At 37.1% G+C, this 16,279-nt stretch overlaps 1 protein-coding gene across 1 annotated transcript in view; it reads left to right on the top strand.

Moving 5' to 3' along the window:
- Nucleotides 1-443: 443 nt before the first annotated feature.
- NAV3 (neuron navigator 3) overlaps nt 444-16,279 on the top strand; it is a 622,569-nt gene continuing 606,733 nt past the window's right edge. The window contains exon 1 of the mRNA XM_077111502.1: nt 444-810. Within this exon, the coding sequence (XP_076967617.1) occupies nt 739-810 (72 nt within the window). The 5' untranslated portion in view covers nt 444-738. The remainder of the gene's footprint in view (nt 811-16,279) is intronic.

The raw sequence follows: 16,279 nt of genomic DNA on the forward strand, positions 1-16,279 counted from the left end.
TTTTTGCATGCTGTATGGTGGGGGTCACATTTCATTCTTTTTCCATGTGACTATCCTGCTATTGCAGCATCATTTGTTGAATTTTTTTTGTGGGGGATAGGGTGAGGAAATGCAGAAGCCAGGCATCGAACCCGGCTCTCCTGCAAGGCAAGCGAGAATCTACCACTGAACAACCCTTGCATTTCCTACCCCCCCACTTAAAGTCAAATACAATCCATACCTAAAATGTTTTCTAAATTGTAAATTGTAAATTTTACTATATATATTAAATATAAATATAAATAATATAAAATATGATATAAAATATAAATATAAATTAAAATATAATATAAAATATATATATATTTGCTAGTGGTACTCTAATTTGTGGACGGGAATTAACTGTGTGCTTATTTTTTATCCCAGGTTCACAGAAACTGTACATTTTTATTAAAATGGAAAACTGTGAGAAAAGAAAAATAGCGGTTGGAGTTAAAATTCCTGGATGGATATTCCCCTTTTGAGAAGTCATCATTTGTAAACGATATGCTGACTTGGAAGGTCCCAGGAGTAAATTGCAGAATTTATTTTTCCCATACAATGAATGGATTTTTTTTATCATTCCCTGGAGTCTATGAAGTTCAAAGAAGGTGTCTGATGGGGAATGTGGCATGCCAGTGTTTTCCTAGTGATTGCATCTCGGATTAGTTTGCTGCTATTGTGAAGAGTTTGCATTTTGAAGGGCAAGGACCTAATGTGATGGATTTATCTTCAGAAATGAACAGACATGGGAAGAATCCGGTGAGTCACAAGCTAGAAGATCAGAAGAAGGTAATACAAATGCATTTCCTTTCGTTTGGTTCTTTTTATTTATGCTTAAGGAGAATTTTGTAAATTGAAAATGATTGTGCCTTATGAGATAAAAACAAAACAAAACATACTGTTTAATGGTCAAATATCCTGCCATACAGCCAAGTGTTGCGTGGGTGTGCACGCTTTTATCAATTGGTGATTTTTGCTTCAAATGTCTTCTGAATTTGATGACCCGCTGAGAGAGCAAATGTGTTTCCTCACTCTTGACTTTGTGTTGGTCATTTGCTGGCATATGTGAGCAGCCTCTGAGATCCAGGGTGATGCAGGGGTCATATGGCATTTCTGGAGTAAAGCAGCAAGTTGAAACACTCCTAAAAGAAAACACCTCTTTGCTGCCATTAGAAAGCACAGGTGGCATTCCAAATGCTCCAATTTCATGTCCTAGAGAACAAAAGGTTTTATCACCTTTCAGCTAGCCTGAAAACAGAGCTTGGGGCAAATACAAGCTTTGGTTTGATTCTATGATTTTTGAGGAACTAATGGAAAGTATCAAGAAAGGATGGTATTATTTAAAAAAAAATGGGTTTAGAGAGTTTCTGAGTAAGAAGCTAGGAGTTGAATACTGAGGGTTGCACTTAACCGAAATTTTTCTGCCTCTTAAACCACTTATCTGTTTAACACCTGTGCTGTGGTAAGAACCATCTAAGAGCACTTATCAGAAGGCTAAGATATGGTGCCCAAGAGAGAAAGCCCAACTCACAATAAAATATATTATCTTTTGCTGTGCTTTCATGGACTCTGTTAGTACAGGACAAGCGTGTGGGGACCCAGTGGCTAAGGCAGAAAAACAAGGAATAATGAAATAATGGAAAGCAGATTCTTAGTTAAACCTGGATCTAAGGGGCATGATTAAGGTTGTTTTTCCATCTTTCTTAGAAATTTTATTTACTACGCACTTTGTACGTCCCAGACTCCAGCTAGGTTTTTTGCAGTTTTGAAGATAAGAAGTGTAGAAGAGGCTAAGGAGAGTCAATAGTTTATTAATTTGGTGCTGTCACTGTGACCAAGGCCAGCTGAATGGTGACTGCAGTGAAGACTCTGGAAATAATCAACACAGAAACGGATCAATTATTTATGCCCAGTTTGGTTCACTCATTGGTCCTACCTGTAGTATACGTAAAATCTCAGAAAACACGAAGTACTCTAAAATCCAAGGATCTTGGAATCAATTTTCACTCAAAATGGATATGTTTCTGCACAAATAAGTGTGTTACCATGAATGCTGTTGGTGTTACAAATGACAAAGCATTTTTTTTTCTATCCACATTTAAAAAATGTCCTTAATAATTTGCTTCCTGCATTAGGTAGGTGAAGAGAAAGGTAGGGAATCGGTTAGCAAGTAATATTTTTCAACTGGGTGTAGATCCTGCTGCTTTGGCAGGGAAGATGATGCCCTCTGCATGTGCTAGACTTCTATTTCCCAAATAAGAGAGGTTTTTTTTTTTTTTTTTTCTGTGAACGCAAAAGGGATTGCAAGCTGTATAATGAAATGCATTCTAAAAGTTATTCTGAAAATTCTTGTGTGGAACTTTACATAGTGGTCTGTGATGGTGCTGAGTTTCCCAGGCCAATTTCACAAAGGACTGCTCAGTTCATAAAGAATGGACTAATAGTAATAGATTTAGGCAGAGGCATGGAATATCATGATTTAAAAGGCAGCTTGCTGTGGTGGGACAACAAGATGCCCATTTCACTGTAGCCTCACCTCCTAGTCAGTGCAGCGATGAGCAGGAGTGAGCAATGTCAAGATGGAAACATAATGACTGACTCCTGGCCACCCAACTGGTGTGGGCATTCCCAGTAGAGCACTGATATGTAGGGGCTGAGAAGTCAGATGATCAGATATGTATATTCTTAAGATTCAGATTTCTTTAATGTCATTAGAAACCTCTATTCTTAATGCTATTTTGGTGCACTTGTATTAAGGAGAAAGATGAAATGTAACATCATAAATCTTTGTAGACTGTGTGGTGGCAGGGCTGTAACCTGCCAATCATCAGTACAGATTATAAAGTCATTCATGAAATTAGCGTAAGTGTTTTTAGTCCTTCATGATGAATTAATTTAGCAGGTACAATGTTTCAAATCAGTGCAATAAATGCATTTATCTTAATTCATGATGTAATCCAGAGTTGAAGCGATTTTTGGCATTACTGAAAAGTGTGTGCTTTTAGCAGTTTGGCATATGGGAGGCGTTCAAAGAAGGATGGATTGAACTGGGTTGAATGTAGTCACCTATTTCAACCACTATATAACTGATAACTTGTTCAGTCTACAAATAGCTTGTTAGCTTTTGTTCTTAATATAACATATGTGATATGCAGTGATTATGCCCTACTTCTAAATATAAACTTAGGACACTTAATATGTGGGTTTGTGAATATGTTCAACTGAAGTGAGCAGGTAAGTGTTAGGGAAAAGATTATTATGGAATTATTATATGCCAAGCACATACTTGATCCCTTCTGATTTATTTAAAAAGTATCATCCTACAAAGATAGAAACTGCTTTTACCTCCTGAGGAGTTAGGTCCTATAAAATATTAATTTCTTAAGAATATATTTAAAATTAAAGAGCTCAAAACTATGTGTGACTTCATGGCCTTCTTTCAACAAATGCCTCATCTCTTTACTAAATCTGAACAAACGAAATGCATTTGAAAATTTAAAAAATAACATATCTATTAGTCCCTAGTGAAGTTCTTGTCATTGTGAATAACCCAGTGACTTGCATTTTATAGGAGTTGAAGAGAATACTTCTAAGAATCTCAGATTAATTAGGTTTGCTATCAGATTAGGTGGAATGAATTTGTCTTCTTGATTCCTGTGATTTTTTTTTTTTTTTTGCCAGCAGAATTTTCAGTTAGACTTGGCCCATGATCCTACATTCAGTTTCTAGAATGTTCCAGATGGGAAAAGTGTTTGGCATCCCAGAGCTCCAGGATGTCCATAATAAGGTGTTTTACCTTTGAAAACTTTATCTTTTGAACTCTGTTTGCAGATTGATGTTAGCAGAGATAGCACATAGCTTTCCACTGATGTTATTGCTTTGTGGATTATTTCTGCAAAAGCACCCAGAATAGTGAAAGCCCAGTACATACAAATGTCATTTCTGTGTAACTAATTGTGACCTTGAACTGAAAGGCGGAATTTAGTAGATTTTGCTTTCAATCTAATTGTGGCAATTTCCAGTAGAGGCAGCCCTAGGACACACATTTATCGTCCCATGACTATTTTGTGTATTAAACCAACACATTTATTATTGTCAGCAGTTTACTGAGTATTGCTTAAGAAGGTAGCAGGAGACACATTTTGAACTCATCTACAGTGGAGTTCACCTGTATGAATTATTTTGTTCTATTTTTTAAAACAAAAGGGATGAACCGTATTATTAAAAGTAATTACTTTTATGGAAATGTCTAAGATTGCTGCCATCTCAGTTGTTCATGTCTTAAAATTATATCTTTTCCATATTCAGTTAGTCAGCCTTATATTAACCCTGGCATGCAATAGGATCAAGATAAATTCCAATATATTGTGTCTTTATTTTCAAGAGATGCCACTTATTTCAGAAGTGAAACACTCCAAGCATAGTGAATATAGTTTGAGATGTGGGGAAATCATGTATAATGAGATAAATGATCGCATTACTTGACAGAGACGAGAGGTGCTGAATATGGAGAGAGCCTATTGCTTTAGCGGCTGCCCCTGAGATATTTTAGACTTAAGGTCAAGTTTAAGAAAGATGACAGAGTAGTTGCAGTCCTTCCTCCAAAACAGCTAGTAAACAGGCAGGCACAGTCCGAAACAACTGTTCTGGGGCTCTGGAGGTCAGAACACTGTACAGCATCCAAAGAAGAGTGGGAGGAAAAGGCTGATAAACCAGGGTAAAAACTGTAAAAATGTCTCCCTGGGTGGCGGCTACCAGCACACGTCCCCCACTCTCACCACAGGTCTCCTTGGCATCCAGTCTCAGCGTAGGTGCTGCTGATAGTAAAAGTTCTCTTCTCCTTGAACAGGTGTGGTGATGTGGGGCTCAGCTGAGCACTCATGACATTTGATTTGCTAATTCAGATTGCTGGTTCCCAGCTCTGAGCTACTGTTTCTGTTTGCCCTGGACAAAGACAGCAGAAGCCATTGTTTAACCCCAGGCTTGACAGGGCAGCGGCAGTGCTGATTAGAAGATGCAGGGCCTTCTCAGGGCTGAGGGTATCAGTTTGCTGAAGGGTGCCATCTGCTGGGCAATCCAGGAACACACAGCTTCAGGGAGCCATCAAAGAGGCTTTTGGCATCTGTCCTGATACCCTCCCAAGAGCATTTTGGGGTTAGTCCATCTCCCCTTGGTGGGTCCCTGGTCCTGTTGGGCTGGGTAATATACTGACTTAGGAAAGTCTTCTCTGGGGTAATCCTTGTACCAGAAAAGACTGTAGAAGAAATTATAGAGGTAGAGAAAAACGGAACAGATCAGGATTCCTAGAGAAGAGGCAGAGGAAGGGGTACATTCTCCTGGGGGTGAAACAATTGCCAAGAAATCTTTATCCAGCAAAACTCTTCTTCAAAAATGAGAGTGATTTTAAAATAGTCATAAACAGAAACTGAGAGAGTTTGTCAACCAGACATCTGCCCTACAAAGACTATGAAACGGAGTTCTATGGGGTGAAAGGAAAATATAGGAGAGTGGGGCTTGGAATAGAGTGAAAAACTGAAGATTATCAGTAATGGTGCCTAAAAGGGTTAAACGAAAGACAAAAAAAAGAGCTATGACATATGAAAACCAAAGGTTGAAACGGCTGAAGTAAATACTGACTTTACAGTAATAACATTGAATCTTAATGGATTAAATTCCACAATCAAAAGACACAGATCGGTAGGGTGGATAAGAAGGTATGATTCAACTGAATGCTGTTTACGAGAAACACACCTTAGACCCAAAGACACAACTTTATTGAAAGTGAAAGTTTAGAAGAAGGTATTCTACACAGTGAAAATGAAAGAGCTGGGGTAGCTATACCTATATCAGACAAGATAGACTTTAAATGCAAAACTGCTATGAGACTGGAGGACACTATATATTAATACAAGGAACAATACACCCAGGAGAAATCAGAATCAGAAATATTTATGCAGCTAACCATGGTGCTCCCAAATACACAAGGCAAACACTGAAAACACGGAAGGGAGAAATAAATGTCTATCATAATAGTGGGAGAGTTCAATACACCACTGTCATGAACAGCTAGTTGGAATATTTAGACAGAGCCTCAATATGGAAGCAGAGAACTTGAATACAATGATAAAGGGACTAGATCTATCAGACATATACAAAACACTGCACCTCAAAATAGCACATGGCTCATTCTCTGGGAAAGACTACTTTTTGAGTCACGAACAAGTCTCGCTGAATTTAAAAAGATTGAAATTATGCTAAGCACTTTCTCTGTTCATAATGGAATGGTAATGGTAGCACATTGTGGGTGTAGTAACTGTACAGGTGAATGTGGTTAAAATGGGAAACTTTAGGATGCATGTATTACTAGAAGGAAAAGGAAAAGACAAAGCATAGGAATGTACAACATAGTGAATCCTATAGTAGAGAATGCACCGTAGTTAATAGTACAAGTATAAAAATGTTCTCTCATGAATTAGAACAAACGTATGATGCTGATACTAGGTGGTAATAATAGAGTGACATATGGGAAAAATACATCTAATGCAAATAATGGACTATGGGATTATTTAATAATCTTTCATATGTTTGTAAGTATTGTTAAAAATATGCGATTATAAAAACAGAGCTATCATCAGTAGTAACAAATTTTCTACACCAATGCAAGGTGTTGGTGGTGTATGGGAATCATGTATTTTATGCATGATGGTTTTGTAAACTCAGAACTTCTCTAGTTAAAAAAAGAAAGGAGGGAAAAGTACAAGTTTAAGCAGGGGTTTACAGAACGCATCATCTGTAAGTGACAAAGAGTACTTCATCAATATTAATTGAGATAGACTGTTTTCATTTCTTCTCTTTCAACTGATATCAAATAGAAGTATGGGCCAGGTGACACAGCTGCATACAACTATATAAGGCTACTCTAATAATTTTATTGAAAGCTCCACCCACTTATTGTCAGTACCTTACAGAGTAAAAATAGCTTACCAATTTAAAGCCAGCTTAATCTTCTTTTACTGTTTTTTTCTTAATGTACTGATTCTTTTAGAACATATTTGTTGCGTTTTCTTGCAGTGAAGGTAAAGTAGCATCATTTTAGAATCAAGAAGTGTGTTAAGATTATACTTACAGGTGTTGAGGACTTCTTGAAATTATTTTTGTTGGAAAGTGAATACAGGTCTGTCTTCTTAAGAGAAAAGATGGAGAAAAAGTCACCAAAGAATACAAAGCTCAGTCAGGACAGATTCAGCCTTACCTTTCTTTTATCTGCTAGAAGGGTGAGCTCATTAAATGGTGCTTTATTTTTAGAAACCTTCCTGGTTTCTGTTTTGTTAGTGTGTATAAGATAGGTTAAAAGGATCATGGAGGAGGTGGTTTCTGGATCAAAACCACTTCATTTACTAATCATTTGATCGTGAAGCCTGGTTGCTAATACAGGTGGTTGTACTGGGGGTTTCCACAAATTTATTTAGCTATTATCCAATACCTAATTGTTTAAACTCTTCAGTTTTGAAGTACATTGAACAACCATTCTTCCAATATTGTTATACAATCTGGAATTAATATACAGACACAAATATGAGTGCGAGGGTCACCAGAAAACTAATACTCAAATTATGGGATGCTAAAAGGTAATACCAATTAACGCTGCACCTCATTTCTCTCTCTGCCTCATTATCTTTTATAAAATGCTGCAAGCAGCTGTCTCCATGCCATTCACTTGGAGTGTTCTAAGGATGACTTAGTCTTAGAATGATTCTAGAAGCTTCTCTCTCAGAGCTGAAGTGGGAAAGAACCTGCTGTAAAGGCTTCAGATAGATGTCTGAAGGTTGATATGGCTGCTGGTAGTTTTGGTCTTGGCAGGATATATTTTCCATATAAACAGACTTTGGATCATAGAAAGGATTGCAAATAGGCGAAGCATGCTTTTATAACATTCATTTTATGGTCCCAACTTTTTGTTTTAAACCAGACCATACGCTATTTCCTAATTGGTGGATTTAAGATGTCAACAGACTCAGTGGCTTTATATCTTCATACAGATAAAGGCAAAATAAACAGGTCCAGAATATAAGACTGTTTTGCACATAGTTCTACTGGCTTTTTGTTTGTTTCATAAAGTGACAACTAGATTGAGACTACGTTTGAAATATTTTGAAAACCATATACAAAATAATGGAGAAAACTTAAAGATGGAATATACTAATGCATAAATTGATCTCTCTTTCTATACGTATATCATTTTATTTTTGTCTTTATATAAATATGTGTAACTTTATAAAACAAATATATTTTGTGGCCTCTTTTCAATAGCCAATCATTTCATTGCCAATTTCCTTTTGGACTTTTTATGAAGAGGCTGAGACTTTTTTATGTTAGACCATAAAAATGTCCACGTTTGAACATAATACACCTATTTTAAAATACTAATTCAACAATGTCCAAATGCTTCTCTTGGGATTCCAGGTGAGAATAACTAGGGTGAATTGAGATTCCAGAAAGTTTACCCTGAGGTAGCCAGGTGGGTAAAAACCTGCGAGTGCAAGCAAGTGTATCATTAAACAGAACAGAAGCAAAATAAAACAAAACAGGAAATAGACTTCAAGGGCCATGATCAGAAAATCAGAACATGATTTGGTGCTAGAATTGAGTGGGGAGCAAGTAAAAGGGTATAAGCAGAGCAAAAATATAAGAGACAAATTGAGAGTGGTCTGACCTGTCTGATTTCTTTGTATGGACAGTAGGTTGCATTCTTGTGAGCAGGATTATTTGATTTAATAGCATCAAGAAAGGGTGAACAGAATTTTATGTGCTTTCTTTACACAGTGACTAACAAACTATCTCAAAGGCTGATAACATTTAGTGAATGTGAAATCTGAACTGGTCAGATTCTTTTGTAGGAGCAAGATTACTTCAAGATTTGGTTTGAGGGCTAAGTTGGGTCTTCTGTGAAGTTTAGAAAGCTTCTGGGGCAAGGAGCTGGGCAGCTCATTAATTTAGTTGAAGTGAAGAGTTAAAAACTCAAAACTTGCTGGGATAAAAGCCACATAAAACTAATGTGTTACAAAAGTAGAGGGCATTGGGACTGAGAATGCCTACTTGACTAAAAGGGGGGAAAATGTAACAAAATAAGGATTCAGTGGCTGCGAGATTTCAAATAGAGTTGAGAGGTCATTCTAGAGGTTACTCTTTTACAAACTTCAGCCAGACATTACAAATTGCCCTGGTATGCTCAGCCCCAACCAACAATATTCCTGAAAAGTCAAGGCTCTATCTAAGACTCTAAAAACATTTTACTTACTAACGTTATTGTCCAGATGGCTCCTATGCCAGATAAGCCCTGAAACTAAGCCCTGGAACTTAGAGATACCAGTTTCTCCCAAAACATCAACCAGTTGCATCCTCCTACCCCATAGCATTGACACCCCTTTCAACATGAAGGAAGTTAGAATGGTCATTGCCCACATATCCTGAAGATTGAGAGAAGGATCAAATGAGAGGGAGGAGTCATAACAGGAAATTTAGGTTTTAACAAAGGATTATGACTACTAAATCATTATTTAGATATATATATATTTTAATTTCTAATGTATTAGAACAGCCAGAAGGAAATACCTGAAATTGTAGAACTATAACCAATACTCTACTTTGAAATCTGCTCTATAACTACTTGTTAAGCTTTATTTTGATGTTTACCACTTTTCTGTGTATATATTTCACAATAAAAAAATGAAAAAAATTGAAAGTAGTGGACATAAAGAAGTCTGTCTATTCTGAATGAAAATTTGGAAAATTTGAATGAAAAATTCAACAAACAAAATCTAAATCTTTGCTCTGCAAAGTACGTTGTGAGGGTCAGCAAAATCAGTAACATCTAGGAGCTTATAAAAAATAGTTTCTGGCCCCACACTAGACCAGATGAATGAGAATCTGCATTTTAACCAGATCTCCAGGTGATTCTTACATACATTAGTATTTGAGAAGCACTTTCCTGGAGACCATTTCTGAGAGCTCTCCCGAAGAATCAAGTTTTAGTTACTCACCGTGGTACCCTTTATTGTGTGCCTTTCAGTACCTGTCTTCCTTCCTGCCTTTCCTCCCAGAATTTCTTATAATCATTAGCCAAATAAACTATTTGCACTCAAATCAGTGTGTCTGGTGCGCTTTGGGGAAACCTGAACTAAGATATTCTATATCGAGAATTCTGGTGTCTATACCGTATATTTGTCTTAATCAGTCAGTATTGGACTCTGTGTTAGCACAGCTGCTTGGAATTAAACATTTTCAAGAATTCTTTCATCCTTTTTATTCAATTCCTATTTTATTTTTCGATATTATTTTGGATATACAGATGATAATTTTAACACTTGTTCAGAGTGGGTGGCCCTGAGTTACAAACACTCAGTTCAGGTGACCAGACATGGGAATAGCTGCCGCAAATACCCGCTGCTTCCCCATTATTGATGGCCTCTGCTGCTGATATTGTCCCAAGCAGTTGCTGAAGTAGCTGCCAGCACCACTTACCATTTTCCACTTTCACTCATTAAAAAGTACACAAAATGCGATTGAGACATTTATTGAACCAGGTGTCTGGTGTCTGGGATATGGTGTGTTTTTATGTAGAATCGTATTCATTCCTCTTTTCCTAGGGTTCACTGCCAGAGAAGCTATAGACATCCAAACAATAGATTAATGGGTAGAAGGATTAGCATTTTAAACAAAGCATGTGTGTAGATGTACTCACCTACCCCTAAAAGCAGATCTCTGGGAAGCTGTGGTATCTTAGGTTCACAAGCCAAATCTGGGTTTTTCAGTCCCTCAAAGCTGGAGTCATTACATAGACCTGAGGATACTAACCAAATTTAGGTGCTTGGATGAAGATGCACAGAGAGTATAAATTGAGCCTACCAAGGAAGACGGCCCTGGTAGGTGAGCTTATCACAAGTGAGCAAGATAACAGAAAATAAATGATGATGCCTATGGCTCTGCCTTGGGCAGAAAAATCCTACCCACTGGTGAAACATGACCCACCTTATCACTCATGACCTGACCAATTAGACAGACAATGTCTTTGGGAAGATCTAGTGAAGATTAGTATATCAAACAGTTAAGAACAAAGGTTCTGGAATAAAACTGCCTGAGTTTGATTCTTAGCTTAACTACTTTGTCAAATTACTCAGCCTCTTGCTTCACTCAGTTTCCTTATCAACATTATTTCATAAAATGATCTGGGGTATTAAAAATGGTAATATAAAGTATTAAAACAATGTTTCACACCCAGAAAAGACTCAATAACTGTTATCTATTAGGGCTAAACTAGAGAGTTGGACATGGTCCATCACATTTGGCAGAGGCCAAAATGTGAGCTGAGGGACTTAGGTGCTACTTCCTTATCACTTGACTTCCTGAGGCCCTGGAAATACTAATGCTGAATGAATTCCAGGTTAGTTCAATCTATTTTAGATTTCTTGCTCCCATCTGCATTTAACAAACATTGTAAGCACTCCTAAAACCAGGCTTCCCCAAGGTAAAAATCTTCTTTATTTTGGTGTACTCCAGTAGCACATATCGAATTTTTAGTGTGCTGTTAAAAATCTGAAGGATAAAGATACAGAAATCCTTTTAGATTTTCTAGTAAATATTTATGCTACATGAATCTGAGTATGACATACTTTCCTTGAGCAAATATTTCTCAGGAGCTACTCTGACTCTCAAAATGACTTTTGAAAATGTGTGAAAGAAATGTGAGCATCCATATTTGGGAAACTGCTATTTGTTGGCATTCAACTTGGATTGATCATATTACACTTGTCACATTTGGGGTCTTAAATTCAAGGTTCCCCATCTATCTCATTAAAGGTGACTGATTCCATAAAATTTCATTAAGAAGCTTCATTTCATTGTTAGGAAGATGCATTATAAGGAACATTTATATTTGATAGGTACACAAAGAAAAGTCATCATCAATCCACACAAGTAAGGTCACACTGAATCATGGCTTCTTAGTTTGCCAACCCTTCAGCTACTAGATAACCCACAGAGCTTGGCTACCTGGTCTCCTGGCTGTGCCAGTGACACATGTGAGTACATGCATGTATGTGAGACATCAGGTCCTCCTGCGGTGAGGCAGGATGTTCTTTTGGACCACATTCACCTGCAGTATTTACTTACCGTGGTGGAAATGAATGGAAAGTAGAGCCTTTCCCATAGATGGGATTGCTAGCCATTTCGGGTCTATACACACCATTTTTGAGAGATTATAAACAAAAAAATAAAATTGAGTGTGCCCATCTTTGGACATAATTTACAGTGTATCTGAATGCCTGATACAAAGTGGAGATGAGAACAGTGATCTAAGTAAATGGCTCCTTTGCTTTTCTACTTTGATAAGTATATTTAAATGCTGCTATGGTTAAAGGTATCACACTGTCTTATTCATGTTTTCACACATGCTTAGTGCTGCACAGTACTCATCAAAATGTGTGCATTAAGTTCTGTGGTGTAGCATCCTTTTAAGAATATGACTGCAACCACATAGATTCTCCTGCTTGCTTTTCATGTTTTGTTCTTGGTAGTTAATTTTATCCTTCAAGGTTTTCATTACAATTAGAGGTTCTCCAGTAAAACTTTTACCAGCTCCTTAATTAAACAACATTGATAGGTGCAGCGTAGTCATTGTGTCTCATGCTAACTCAATACGAAGAGCCTCTATCTTTTAACAGTTGCTGGTATTGGCAAATTGTAATGTTTGCAAATAACAGATAAACACCACCTTGCATGTAGATGTTATTTTCTAATTAACATTGGGAAAGGATTTAGGGTTAAACTTGAAAAACAATGTGAACATCATAATTAATGTTTTAGTCTGCTTTATCAAACATTTTTATATAATTATGAACTGATGCAATAATTTCCACATTGCTTTGGGGGAAAACATGAATTAGTAATAAATAAAAATGTGCCATAACATTTCTGCAGTACTTGCCATTTTTACAAAGCTCTTTTATATCCATCATTGGCTACTCAATTAGTGGTCCAGCTAAATTTATGCCGCTAAGAGTGTACAGGAATATAACAGTGATATTTTAGAATGCATAGTGCATGTAGTTTTATTACTTAGCTTCTGAAAACCCTTCAGCCACTTTTTAATACATTTAGAGTACAATCTGAACTCCTTAATAAGGCCTTTCAAGCTGTGCATGCTCTAGTCCCATCCCCTCCAAACCACGCCCTTCCCCCTCTTTCAGGTATTCTGCTCTGGCCATATTGATGATTCATCTTTAAATTATCAAACATACAATACAAAGTACTTTCTCATCTTATGGCCTTTGCACCCACTGTTCTCTCTGCTAGAGAACTCTTTGTTCAACTTGTTGCATAGGTGGCTTCTCATCATTCAGGTATCTGGAGTTAATGTAGTTTCCTCAAAGTGTTCCCCAACCCACTGCATCATTGTGTCCTGCTATAGTTCCTTGGTTTCCTTAACAATGATTTCAGTTTGTACTATTAGCAATGTATTTGCTTGTTTACTTACAGTCACCCTCCACTAGATAAGGAACTTTGTCTTGTTGACCATCAACAAGTACAGTTGGCTGTACTGATACCTTGTGTAAGATACTTATTCAATAACTATCTGTTGCTGTGGAACAAGAAGAAAAAAATTATTTAGGTCCATAAGCAGCCATTCATTCAGCATGTGTTAGATGTTCGCTTACCAAATTGGGATGCAACTGTTGACCAAAAACAAGTAAACAGTGATCTTACTCCAAAGCAGCTGTCAGATTAGTATTCTGTAAAATAGGAAAAACTTAACTCAGCACAAGGTCTTTTTTAATAGAGAAATGCTCATATAATCTCTGTCAGTTCACATTGCTTGGCCTTCGTTTCTCTGTATGAAGGAAGAGTGGAACTTTCAAAGTATGATTACCCATATGTCCACTTGCATTTTCCACTGACATTCTTGAAGGCTTCCAACTCTCACAAGTGGAAGTAATGGTGGCTTCAAAACACTTACAGCTTCCATGACAAATTATCTAGATATTTATTTAAGCATCCATCTGTTTTAGTTGCTGGGGGCTGCTGTAACAAAGCACCACAAACTGAGTGGAATAAAATAATGAAATTTATTGCCTCACAGTTTTGGAAGCTAGAAGTCCAAAATCAAGAAGTTGGAAGATCCATCCTTTGTCTAAAGCCTGTATGGAAGATATGGTTCTATGCCTCTCTCCTGGCTTTTCACAGTGGCACGCAATCCTTGATGTTTCCTGTGTCACGGCATAACTCAATCTCTGCCCTGTCATCACATGACTGTCTTCTCTGTCGCCATCACCTCTTCCCTTCTATTAGGGACAGCGATCATATTGATTTAAGGGCCTACCCTACTCCAGGACGACCTCACTTTAACTTGCTGAATTCCATCTGTGATGGCCCTATTTCTGAATAAGATCATATTCTGAAGTTTAGGATTTCAATATATCATTCTTTGTGGGACCCAATTCAACCCAAAACACCATCCATAAAATATATATATTTGGGCTTAAAGTGATGACTTATCTAGAATTTAGAATTTGGGCATACTAGGAGATATAGACATTTATGGAATGTTTAGATTCTCAATCTGTGTACAGCCTGCATTAAAAATTAAAGCTGAAGTTAGTTAACATTTAGATTTGATTATTTCTTTGCAAATGTAGGTCAGAAGTATGGCCAAGTTCCATTTATGATTTGAAATAAATGCCAGAGTTGCTTTTCTACCCCCAGTACCATAGTAGCCCACACTTTAGTATCTAGCTCTTGAGGTTTATTCGAGACTGCTGGGAGATGATTCACTTGAAAGTAGGGAGGAGTAGGGTCCAAGTAGAGAGAAACCTAATTTTCATCAGTCCATGCCATTGTTTCTGGTTGCCAGATGGCACTGACAGGTGTTCCTGCAAAGTCTGACGGATGATGCTCGTCTACTGCTGATCCAAGTTGTTCTCTGCGAGAAGATGATCCTGCTTCCTAGAGCTAAACTGGACATGTTCGGGCAACTGTGTTTGCAATGTTTAATGTTCATCCTATTCAGGTTACATTCATAACCACCTTCCAAGTATCTGCTGGCCCTAGAGATTGCATCAAAACTGATTCCAGAGTCTTCCCTTCCCAGACATTCATCCTTAGATGTCAGCTACATTTTTTTTCCCATTCTACTACCAAGCAGAAAGGATTTGATTATAATCCTTTTACCTGGGTAATGGTCTTCCAGTTAAAATTGCTAGGATCTTAGACAGACTCAATTTCAGTGACTCAAACTTAATTTTCCAACATTTCTATCACTAGGGAAGAGAAAACAAAAACATAAAATTAGGTTATTCTCTCATGAGACATTTAACTGTATAAAGTACATGGTGTTGATAAGGTTAATTTCCTTACCTTGAAATATTATAAATGCCCATTTTCGAAAGCTTGTTGTAATGTTGTTTATTCTGACCTTGCACATGCATTCCTTGCACATGAGCTCAATTCTGTAAAGTCTTGTAATATTTGGCCAAAAGTATTAAGATTCTGTCAAGGAAGAAAGAGTTTATTTCTGGTGCTTGGAAGAGTACTTTTCCAAATATGAAGATGAAAACTGTAATCAGTCTGTCTGATATGACTAGATTCTTTACAATATACACAAGATCTAGGAGCCTATTAGCACACACTGTTGTTTTCTTTTCTCAAGGATAATGGGCTTTTCATACTCTTGTTTAAAACCTAATGTGCAGGCTTTTGTTGAGAGGAGCTTAGTTCTAATAGAATATTGATTAACTGAAGTGGTTTATAATTTTTTTTCTTAAAGTCTCATAGAGCACCCTGATAGAAATTTAGAAATGATTTCCAGGAGAAAGTAAAACTAGAGCAACTAATATTGCAAAATTGAAACCAGAACTCTAAAAAGAGTTGGATGCTCTATCTGTGCTGTCTGTTACATAAGCTGCTAGGCTCATGTAGCTATTTCAATTTAAATTAATTATATTTAAACTAAATTAAAAATCCAGTTCTTCCATTTCACTAGCCATAGTTCAAGAGCTCAGGCATCACATCTGGCTAGTGGCTACCATGTTAGACAGCCCAAATGTAGACTATTTCCAACACTACAGAAAGTTCTATTGGAGAGAACCACTGACATGTTTTCTTGGTCAAATTGCAAAGAATGTTAGGAAAATCCAAGGCAGAGGGAGCCAAAAGTCAGAGGAACAAGAACAGTCATGGATGGTACCTTGGCCTCGTTTTAGTATAC

The sequence above is a fragment of the Tamandua tetradactyla genome, chromosome 7 (genome assembly GCF_023851605.1).
Source record: "Tamandua tetradactyla isolate mTamTet1 chromosome 7, mTamTet1.pri, whole genome shotgun sequence".
In the NCBI taxonomy this organism is placed as follows: Eukaryota; Metazoa; Chordata; class Mammalia; order Pilosa; family Myrmecophagidae; genus Tamandua; species Tamandua tetradactyla.